Source organism: Magnolia sinica, chromosome 12, assembly GCF_029962835.1.
Source record: "Magnolia sinica isolate HGM2019 chromosome 12, MsV1, whole genome shotgun sequence".
Taxonomy (NCBI): Eukaryota; Viridiplantae; Streptophyta; class Magnoliopsida; order Magnoliales; family Magnoliaceae; genus Magnolia; species Magnolia sinica.
In genome coordinates, this window is record NC_080584.1 from 3,144,754 (window position 1) to 3,156,573 (window position 11,820).

Here is an 11,820-nt window from a genome sequence, read left to right on the forward strand (position 1 = left end):
ATCCTACAAGTAGGTAACTCAATAGTGGTAACCTTTAGTTGTAATCCTTAGCTATAATCCAAGTGTATACTTCTACATTGGACTATTCTTGGTTCCAATACAATCAATTATACTTTCATATTACTCTTTGCAACCGATTGTGAGTATTTCTTTTGTGTTTGACATGCTTTGTATTTAAACAAAAAATCGTTTCGTATAGAAGACAAAGTACAACCCATCTTTAGATGAGCAATCCTATTGCGGGTGATTGAATAGGCGATTGATTTTCTCAAATCTCGATCATATACTATTGCATTTGACGTATTTATCTATCCTGGGTTTAACTAGGTGAGTTGACTAAGTTATTTGAACTGAGTATACTAGTTGTATGAGTTGACTAAGCGAGTTAGCTCAAAGCTACTAGGTTTTGGTGTTATAGGGTTTATCGATTAGACCAACTAAATTGACCAGGCTGCGTTCAAGGTTTATAAAGTTTAGGCCTCTACTGGTAGGGTTTTAGTTGACCATCTATTGATTCAAATTCAATTAGCTTATTGGCGTTGGGTGAAGTGTCTTACATTCAAGCATGTGAGGCCACCAAATTAAGGTGCTGATTGGGTACTACCTACAACGGACCTGGTAAAACATGAACAGTCCAGTCAAGGGATCTATAAGATACACTATGATATATGTGTTTTAGCCACGCCATCCATTCATCTTGACATATCATTTTATGGCATGAGCCAAAGGGAAGGCAGAGTGATACTTCAGGTGGACCACATCCCAAGGAATAGTTAGGATTGAAATCCTAGCATTGAAAACTTCTTAAGACTTGCCGTCATATTTATTTATCATATAACCTGTTCATGAAGCCATATAAACCTGTATATAAACTTGTATGATGGGAGAACAGAAATATAAGCTTGATCCAAAACTTCTGTATACAAAACTGTTGTATACTTACGAAGTTTTCAACGATGAGTTTTCAATCGTCACTGTTTACCGTGGTGTGGTCCACCAGAGTTTTGGATCTAGAGGTTTTTTAGGATTCAGATGTAACCTGAGGGGAAGCATATGATGGACGCGTTGGATTTGATCCACACACCATGTGGGTCCCACATCTTCCTGGTGGTACCGGTACTGCGCAGTGTATGACTAACCAATGGGAAAAGAGGCCATGGGTGCTCTGGGCACCCTGCGCATGGCAAAACTACTCCCCCTTCCAAAACCCTCGTGTACCCTGCCCCTAGGCGCACTCCACCCCCCGGCATACACCCCTCTCTCTCCTTTGTTCACTCCATGTCGAGAGTCGCCATTGCCTTATCCTACGCACCCCGAAAACGCCCCAAACCCCCGAAACCCCCACCAAAACCCATCACCCACGAGAAGATCCTCCATCTCCTCAAATCCTGTGCCTCCCCCACGCACGTTAGCCAGCTTCACGCCCTCCTCATTCGCCGCCACCTCCCTCTCCGCCCCCTCGTGCTATTCTGCGCCTCCTCCAATATGCTAATAACCTACGCATCCCTCCTCTTCCCCCACCTCCCCCGCCGCGCCGATCCCTTCCTCTGCAACTCCATGGCCCGCGGGCTGTCCGACGTGGCACCCGAGCAGGCGGTCCTCCTGTACAATGACATGGTCCGGGCCGGCCCGGTCCCCGACAAGTTCACGTTCCCGATCGTGTTCAAGGCGCTGGGCCCCCTCGCGGCGAAGGAGAAGGCAAGGGAGGCTCATGGCACTGCTGTGAAGCTCAAGGTGGTGTCCGATTTCTACGTGCAGAGGGGTTTGATCGATTTCTATGCTGAAAATGGTGAGATTGATGATGCGTGGAAGGTGTTTGATGAAATGAGTGGGAGGGGTTCGGTGGGAAATGGGGGAATCCAAGCTGCGGGGAAGGCATTTCCGGTGATGAGTCTGAGAAATGGTGAAATTGGGTCTGCAGGGAAGGTGTCCAATGCAATGCTGCATTGGGATTCAGTGGGAAATGGGGAGAAGGGAGTTGATGGGGAGGCGTTGGGTGGGGTTTCTGAGTTGAGTTTTGTGGAAAATGCAGAAATTGGAGTTGGGAGGGAAGCGTCCGAGGAAATGCCTCAGAGAAATTTGGTTGTGGGTTGTTCGGAGGAGGAGGAGGAGGTTTTGTGGTTGAAGAGAGCTGTTCACGCTGAATCAGAGAGGAGGAGAATGAAACATGTGATTGCACCACTGGAGAAGTGTTCAGGAATGAGGGAATTGAAGGGGATTCATGGGTTTATGGTTAGAAACGGGCTCAATGAGAATCCAATTTTGGTAAGCCGGGTTTTGATTTTCTGTGCGAATTCAGAGCTTGGAAGCCTGGATTATGCTCGGGCTATTTTTGAAAAGATGGATGAGCCATCACTGTTCTTGTACACTACTATGATTAGGGGATATGCTGATAAGGGCTTTCCAACGGAAGTCTGTGATTTTTACAATCGGATTTTTAGGGAAGGTTTGATTCCTGATAACTATCTTTTCCCCCCAGTTCTTAAATCGTGCGGTTCTTTGAATTCTGTTTCAAAAGGGGAGGAAATCCATGGAACTGTTGTTAAACTAGGGTTTGAATCAGATCCATTTACGAACAACTGCTTAATAACAATGTATGCTGATTGTGGGGCTGTTGGCCCTGCACGTCAAGTGTTTGATGGTCTGGCAGACCCGGATTTAGTGTCATGGAATTCACTGATTTCAGGGTTGAATCTCAACTGTCGGTGGGATGAGGCGATTTCTGTTTTTAGAGAGATGGAAGTGGCGGGTGTCAAGCCCAACCGATTGACAATTGTGAGTGTGCTGACTGCCTGTATGGGCTCAGGAAACTTGGATGCTGGTAGATTGATTCATGAGAAACTGGACGATGGTATGGTGAAATGTGATGTTGTCGTTGGGACTGCCTTGGTCGACATGTATGCCCGATGCGGGCAGATCGACTTTGCTCGTGAATTGTTTAATGGGATGTTCACAAGGAATGTGCTGACTTGGAATGCCATGGTTGCTGGTTATTCGAGGTTGGAGAGATTAGAAGATGCCGTGAGTCTTTTCCTCGAGATGGAATATGTGGACATTAAGCCGAATCAGACGACGTTGGCGATCCTATTGTCTATTTGCACTCGGATGAAGGATTTTGGTCTGGGTAAATGGATCCTCCACTTGGTTGAGAAGAACAAACTGGAGCTCACATTGGAGCTGGGAAACGCATTGATCGAGTTCTCTACAAGATTGATCAGCATCAGTGTCGCTGAAGGAGTTTTTGAGAGAATGCCCGAGAGAGACTTGTTTACTTTGAATACCATGATAGCCGGCTACGCTAATAGTAAGTATGCTAGAGAGGCATTGAATCTCTTCAGGGAGATGCAAGACTTAGGCGCGGAACCTTCCAAAGAGACGTTGGCACATGTTCTATCAGCCTGTGGAAACGTAGGTGCTCTTGGCATAGGCCGTGAGATTAACGAGTACATAAACACACATGAAATTGAGTTGGATGTTTTGTTAGGGACGGCTCTTCTTGACATGTATGCAAAGTGTGGGTGTATCGAGGAAGCTCGGGAAGTGTTTGTGATGATGCCAGAGAAGAACCTCTTGTCGTGGACTGCCATGATCATTGGATTTGCCTTGAATGGGCATTCCAATAACGCCATTGGTTTGTTCTTGGAGATGCAAAGGTCGGGGATTGAACCCGACGAGATCACCTTCATTGGCATCTTGATGGCATGTAATTTTTCTGGCTCGGTTGATGAAGGGTACAAATATCTTGAATACATGGAGCGGAAATGCAATGTTAAACCCAATTTAGAACACTACCGTCATATGGTGGAGCTTCTTGGACGTCGCGGGCTTCTGGGGAAAGCTCTTTACATAGTTAGCAAAATGCAACCACAGCCTAATGGAGCTGTATGGGGGGCATTGTTAGGCGCTTGCCGGCTTCATGGGAATTTGAGATTGGGAATGCAGCTGGGGAGACTCTTGAGCCCGATCCATCTGAAACATGATAATGTTGGCTTTTTCGTTCAGTTGTGTGATATATATGCCACCTTAGGTGATTGGGTTGCGGTCGAGAAGGTGAGGGCCTTGCTGAAGGCTACGAGGCTTACAACGAAGTTGGGTTTGAGCGCGATCGAGTTACATGGTGTTGTTCATGAGTTTTCTGAAAACAGCACATCCCATCCCCAATGGGAGGAGATTTGTTCAATGCTAAGTAGCTTGCGGGAGCAGCTGAGCATGTTGGGATACAAGCCAAATATCTCCCAAGTGCTTCTCGGTGTAAACGATGAACGGTAGAAAAGAGCATGCCATGTGACATCTTCTATTTCTTCTGGTTGGCAAGTGGGCAGACTGATGTTTGGCTTGGAGATGTTTAGGCCCAATGGGCTTATACAATGCAGGGGACTGTCATTGTGGGCCCTTATTTTTGGACCAATAACATATAGTCCCAGGCCACTGTCCCAGGCTGGTGGATCTGGATACGCACTGGTCACTTCAAAGAGGATTTACTGAAGGAATTGCGAGCACAGCTGAAAACGGCATGCTTGGTTTTCTCGATTGGGTTGTGATCTATGATTGGGGGCTGCAGTGGTCTGATCAGCTGCACCAATTTGTATTTAAGGAGAAGAATGATAGGATCATCAAACCAAGCCTTGCACAATGTACATGGGTAACTGAGGACCATGGTTTGGTAATCCAGACCATTGGTCTATTGCATCCCACTGTTGATGGACCACGTTGAAAAAATCTCCGAGATCAGAAGATCCCAGCCACTAATCTTGGGACTGTTTTCGGTTGAATGAGGGCCTTTGCTGTGTTTTCTTCATAGTGGTCCCTTTTTTTTAGGCCACAAATTGAGAGGTTAGGATCATTACGTTGAGGAGATATGGTCTGCCCACGGTTGGACGCGAAAGACCAATATTCTGATTACTGAACTGAGGATCCCACCTGCCCATGCAGCTTGGTCTTTGGTGCCTGTAGCGGTCGGATCTCTCTGAATAAAAGTCTCCAGATATCCTGATGGAGAGTTATTTACTTGGTGGGCCATTGCGCAGTGGGATATTGTTCTTCTGAGGTAGAATTCAACTTTGGGTGGCATCGGCTTCTCAAATTCTTTGCCCATCTATGGGCAGTTTTGTATGACGGCATGGGAGAATGCCTGTCTAGAATTGGCAATTTGAATCCGAGACGTAGATATGCAATATTTTCTTTTGTATCATACACTGATCTGATCTTTAGAGTTATCAAAACAAGATCATCTTTGATCCTTTTTTTTAAAGCTTTTTTTTTTTTTTTCCCCTTCCAATTTGTTTGCTCGAAGCATTTAACGCAGATTTGTATGCATGAACATGGCCGGTGTTCAAGTGGCATCCATATACATCAAGCCAAACCCCAGCCAGATTGTTGGCCCCACTGATCAGTCTTTCTGGTGCGTTGGTTGCGCCAAATATGATGATATCTCAGTGATTAATCAGTCTAATTGGGTGTGAATTATCATGCTATCTGGTGCAACCAAATCCGCCCTTGACCTCTTTTATCTGTCTGTTTTTTTGGCCACAAATCTGGCGGACGGGATCATCCATCCATCAATCCATGTACGTTTACACGGCCGTCGGACTCTGCAAGCATATATCAGATAACTGGGGACTTGATCCACTTATCAGGTGCGCAACACAGGCATTAGACTGAGACAGAAGGTCCATATTCTGGTGTTTGCCAATCTACTGTCCGTAAATAATTTTGTTTCAGGAAGCAGAACGCTTAGGAGAATCTCTTGGAAGCAGAGATGAGTTGAGTTCGCAATCGGGATGGATGCTGTAATTTGCTTCAAGGTTAACATTCACCTTGAATCATGTCTTACTCATTTGTTGGATATATGGAGCTGCCCTACAGAACCACCTTCAAAGGCCTTCGTGGCTGCTGCTGTTGAATCTGTGGTGGCCCTTTCACTGTGACCTTTAAGGTGAGTTTCATTTCCCTTTCATCCAGTCTTAAACTTGACTAACCATAGGGTCCTCATCGGCAAATGTAAATTTTACTGACGCACAATATTATATGCATGTTTTGCTGATCCAAACTGTTGATCTGATTGGTCATGCTGTGGATGGACGATGTACATCTGCCAGATTGGAAAAGCCTAACTCTTTAGATGGTTTATAAAACAGCAATTATACTGAAATGATGCCTTAACTGGTCGATTAGTGGACATCTGATGGACGATCAAAATGAAGAAAAAAAAATCGATGGTTCAAATTCTATAAACATATTTCCATAAATCAGATGTTAGGATAATCAAATTAATCTTATTTAGGTCTATATTGGTGGGGTTGTATGATATAGGCACCCTAATCTGGGTTATATATGTGCAACACATATCATCCATCATACTCTGCTAAAGTATCACAAAACTCCTCTTTATCACTGGGCCAAGATTAGACTAGCTTCATATTGGCCCACCCATGCATACCTGTTGATTCACCTAATGGTGATCAAAGAGATGCTGATAGAACTGTATTAGTTGCAAGCGACAGACACTGCTTCATAACCCAAGTAGCCATTGGAAGGATCAAGCCTTCGAAAGGCATGGCCGGGGGCATGGGACTGTCTGATGAGCGGGCTGGATTGTAAGCATGTGTACTACATTGGCACATTTGTGTCGCTCATCTGTTCAAATCCTATCTCACTTCTGTGGTTCCTCTCCATTCAGCTGTGATGTGCCAGGTTATGCCTTATTTTCAAATTGTCCAAGGCTTCATACATCTCCTCCAATTGCGGATGATAAGATCCCCTCAACAAGGAACTCTTGAACAATGCTGTTCATTCGATCCAGCTGCGGCTCTGTCTATCCATCATCACTCTCTGCGCTCGCAATGCATCTTCCCATCCACCCGCTTCAGCATAGATATTTGACAAGAGTTTATGGATTCCACCTTCCTTATGACCCAGCTCAAGAATACTCCTCTATCTGCTCACACAAGCCAACATTGCCAAAGATCCTCCAGCACTGAGTAGCACCCCATGCGGTCACGTCTGGCCGAAAGACATGTTCCTCATCAGCCCCTCAGCCTCCATATAAGTAGCCTCCACGTCCTAGAAGGTGCACATGCACACAAACTCTATCCCAGACCCCATCTTATAGATCCCAAATAAATCTTTAATTGAAATTCCCTCTAAGTAAGAGATTGATTTCAAAATCAACAACAATTTATTTCAAACCAATCTAATCTTTCTTAATATGGTAAAAAGCTTAGATAAAAAGCAAACATAGAAAATAATTATATCTCTAAATCAGCCCCCCATATCTTCAATCATATCAAATGCATCTCTTTCATATCTTAAATCACATAAATCACATCTTTAAATCAGCTCTCCAAAACTCCTAGAAAAAAAGTAAATTACAGTCCTTGATTTAGCCCCAGATATATAAATAAATAGTCCAAAAAGCAGCACATGTTGGGCCTTTCAGTGGGCTGTGGCCCTCCATCATTGATGGGCCCTTAAGTGGGCCTAGATGGGCTGTGGGCCCGCATCAATTCATATCTACCACAGATTCCATTTTCTTTTTCATTGTTGCATGTTAAGCTTCTGTTTACAAGTAAGATTGTTGTCAAAACTGACCCTATGGATTGGTGTTTTTTTTTTTTTTTTGGCCAAAGGGAAAATTTATTTGTACTTCACTGGGAAATTCTCATTGGTTAATAATGTTTTCCCCCACCTGTTGAATATGCAATCAACAGAAACTTTGAAGAATCACAGTCAATTTCTATATTTCTTCATTTCACATCTTAATGCAGCACATCCAATACTTACATCTGATGCTTGACCTCATATTACCTGCAGGTTCTCAAAATCAGATCGATCCAAAATTCAAGTTGGCCACAGAGCAGGGAGCAATTTGGGAGGGTTCTCCCACCCTTGATTTGCACCAGGGCCCAGCTTAGTTGAAAACCTGACTGATTTTTGGTCTGATTCTTCATCCATGCCAGATGAAGGGTTTGAATCGACAAGATGGTGGCCCCCCATGTTAATCAAGGGCGGGCGTCCCTCTCAACTTCATCCTTGTGGTGTGGCCCACAAGATTCATGGATCAGCCTGACTCTTGCGCCCTGGAGGTAACATATGCTGACACATTCGATGGATGGGTTGGATGTCATTAATGCATCGCGTGGGCCCCATATCTGCTTGATATTGGAAGCAGATTGTGTACTGAGTAAGCTCTGTGGGGCCCGCCGTGGATGTATGTGTCTTATCCATGCCGTCCATCTGTTTTTCCAGATCACTTTAGGGCCTGAGGCCAGAATTGAAGCTTATCTAAAGGTCAAGTGAACCACACCATTGGAAACTTTGGGGATATTGATGTCTATTGTTGAAACCTTCCTAGGGCCACATTGATGTTTATTTGTCATCCAACCTATTAATAGGGTCACACGACATGGATGATGAAGGGAAAAAAACAAATATCATCTTGATCAAAAACTCATGTGGCAGAAGTTTTCAGCGGTAGGCTCTATATTCACTGTTTCATGTGGTGTGGTCCACTTAAGCTTTGGATATGCTTCAATTTTGGGTTCATGCCCTAGAATGAGCTGGTAAAACAGATGGGTGCGGTGGATAAGAAACATAGACCACGGTGGGCCCCACAGAGTTTACTCAGCAGTACCGAATCTGCCTTCCCATTTATTTTTTTTAAAAAAAGTGTATTGCATTCCCATCTATGGTCTAACGGAGATGCCATTACCTGCAATTTTTTACTGATTCAGAGCATTTTTCTTCAGTTGATTGATACGTGCATTGCTTGCGTTTTCTTTCTCGTTGGATTGATATGGCCATATATATATATATATATATACGGGAAAAGGTTCTATACGGTCGAGCTCATGGGAACTCCCTATGAGGTCGAGCTGTGTAGGCCCCACCATGATGTGGGTCAAACATCAACACCATCAGTCAGATGCACTATTCCATGGTGACCTATGTGCTTAAAAATCAATTCAATCCATGACTTGGGTGGGCTACACCACATATAACAGTTGAGAGGGGTTATCCTTCCATTCAAACATTCATAATCATTTATTGGGCCCACCGAGATGTGGTTCACAAATCCATCCCATCCATTGTGTTGTCTCACTAGGATGAGGGGTAGTCAAAGTTTCAGATGCATCCAAATTTCAGTTGAGCCCTACCAAGTGCTTTTACATGTTTTAGGGATGTCTTTACATTATTTTAGATGGTATGGCCCACCTGAGTTCCATATATGGCTGATGTTCGGGATGGCCCACCTAATTTAAAGGGAACCCATCAAATGCATGGTGTTGATGTTCGACATGCATCATGGTGCGGCCCACACAGCTCGACCTCAAGGTGTGTATATATATATATTCTTTCTAATTATGCTCTCCAACCATGTGAGAGATGTGGGGGCCAGTGATGGATTTACGCAAATCGGATTGGGTACTGAGTTACTCAGTGTGCTTTTATCCTATTGCGTAAACTCTGTTGGGCCCACAGTGAATGTATGTGGTTTATCCACACCGTCCATCTGTTTTTCCAGCTCATGTAGGGGGTTGAGCCCAAAAGTTGAAGCATATCCAAAGCTAAAGTGGACCACACCACTGGAAACAGTGGAAATAATGATTTCCACCATTGAAACCTTGCTAGGGTTGACAGTGATGTTTATTTGTCATCGAACCTGTCCGTAAGATCTCACAGCAGACATGGATGAAAGGAAAACACAGATATCAGCTTGTTCAAAAACTTGTGTGGCCCCCAAGAATTTGTCAACAGCGGGCGTTGAATTCACACTGTTTTCTGTGGTGTGGTCCACTCGAGCTTTGGATGTGGTTCATTTTTGGGCTCCAGCCCTAAAATTATCTGGTAAAATGGATGTACGGAGTGGATAAAATACGTAAATCACGGTGGACCCCACTTGTCCATAAGATGTGTCACCTCAGAAGATCCCCAGAGTCCAAAACTCAGATGGGCCACAGCCCAAGGAACATATTTGAGGGAATGCCCACCGTTGATTAGTGTGGGGGCCTACACTTCATCCAGTCTGGCGTTCCTATTGGATTTGGACTATTGCTCCTTCGTTTGAAAGTATGGTGATTATCAAAACGTTCCACCTAGGTGGGGCCCACTGGTGATGGGTATGTGGGAATCCAAACCGTGAATCTGGTGGGCTCTGATTGGGCATGCTCTCCTTCTTCAAGATTTCTTGGGGTGATGCCCAATGCCATGACTAATCACAATCTCATATGAATATGCAGATCGCCCAAAAGAACATTCCATTGTCTGTTTAAGCTCAGAACATGAATCCCATCTTGAGCCGAGTAGCATGAAGCAAGTAAACAAGCAACTGGAATGAAGTAATTTTCACCTCAGTAGCTGGTCTCGTATAAAATGACCTGTTGAAATCAATGCACGGCCGGGATAAAACACATACATCAAGGTGGGACCCACAGAGCACCTGCCGGGACCGTCTGTCTGTAGCCAGGTCCTTGGGGGGGCAGTACCAAATCCACATCCGTTGAACTGTGATATCTTGTCCCAGGACTCTAGAGCCGTACACGAGTCTAACTGAGTCGAGCTCGGCACAGCTTGGCTCGACTCTGCCGGTAGCTAACCTTAGCTCGGCTCGGTCTTCGAGCTTGACTGGCCGGCTCGGTTTGGTCAGCAGCTCTGGCCAGTTCGAGCGAAGTTTGAGCCTCTGGGACATTTTCTCAAACACTGCATCTTCAATTTATCACAAATGCAAAATAATAACAACACTTGTATTTTATCAAAACTCTTGGCGAGCAGCATCAAAATCAAGATAAAAGAGTAGTCTTATAATGTAAATAATAATAATAATAAAAAACTGTAGTGATTTGTTTTGTATCCATTCCTTGCCATACTTCGTTGAGTCATTTCATCAAACACTCAGCGAGCAGCATCAATATCAAAATAACTGAGTCACCTAGCTGATTCGATCCAAGTCAATTCGAGTTGAGGTTCGATCCGAGTCCAGTCAAGCTCGGGCAAGATCGAACTTGACTCAAAATATTTTCGAGCTCCAAAAACCAGCTCGACTCGGACCAAATCCAATATAAAGCCGGAGCGAGTGGAGCTTTACTGATTCAAGTCGTGCGAGCTGACCGAGCTAACTCAACTCTTGTACAGCTCTACCCAGGACAGTCCAAACATGCAGGTCTTAAACCATGTTGGCATGGGCCAGCTTTTGGCTGAACCTGGCTATAAGGCCTGAGCCAATAAGGTCGAGCGTAGAAGGGCCAAACCTTCCCTAATCCATCCGTTGATTAGGTGGACCACACTTGCTGGAAGAGATGGACATTTAGAAATAAAATGTACACACGAAGCTGGTTGGCCCAGGTTCGACTAAAATGGCCTAATTCCAAATATGGGCCGTACACTGCAAGGCTGTAGAATCCTAACCATAGGATCGATCGAATCTGACAACAATGCATGAGAAATCGTCCCCGCTCTTCCTAGACCGAGCCTCCTCGATCAACCTGTGGACGTTTGATGGACAATTAAAAATGAAAAGATCTGTTGGTCCTATTTCAACAAACAAGTGTCCCAGAAAAAAAATAGTGCTTGGGATTGTTCAACCAATCTGATGTTGGGATTGGAACTTGGCGATAGTTGGTTCACAAGTATCCCACGTGTACAATTTTGGTTGCATGTCTATTGATTGACACAAGCTGCCAGAGTATCCCATGAGAAAGGGGAACTTTGAAAACTTGAAATGTAGGCTGAAGATTTTGTCCATTCATCAGGTGGGGCTCACAGTGAGGTTGTACTGGCCCCTCATCTCTAATGACCCCTCATCACTTTTACTGATTTGTTATG

General features: G+C 44.5%; 1 protein-coding gene across 1 annotated transcript; it reads left to right on the forward strand.

The window, feature by feature from the left end:
- Positions 1 to 1,182: 1,182 nt before the first annotated feature.
- Positions 1,183 to 6,151, forward strand: LOC131220793 (putative pentatricopeptide repeat-containing protein At3g05240). Its single transcript, XM_058215636.1, has 2 exons — positions 1,183 to 5,636; positions 5,722 to 6,151. The coding sequence occupies exon 1, from the start codon at positions 1,279 to 1,281 to the stop codon at positions 4,267 to 4,269; it is 2,991 nt and encodes a 996-aa protein (XP_058071619.1). The 5' UTR covers positions 1,183 to 1,278; the 3' UTR covers positions 4,270 to 5,636; positions 5,722 to 6,151.
- The last annotated feature ends 5,669 nt before the right edge of the window (positions 6,152 to 11,820 follow it).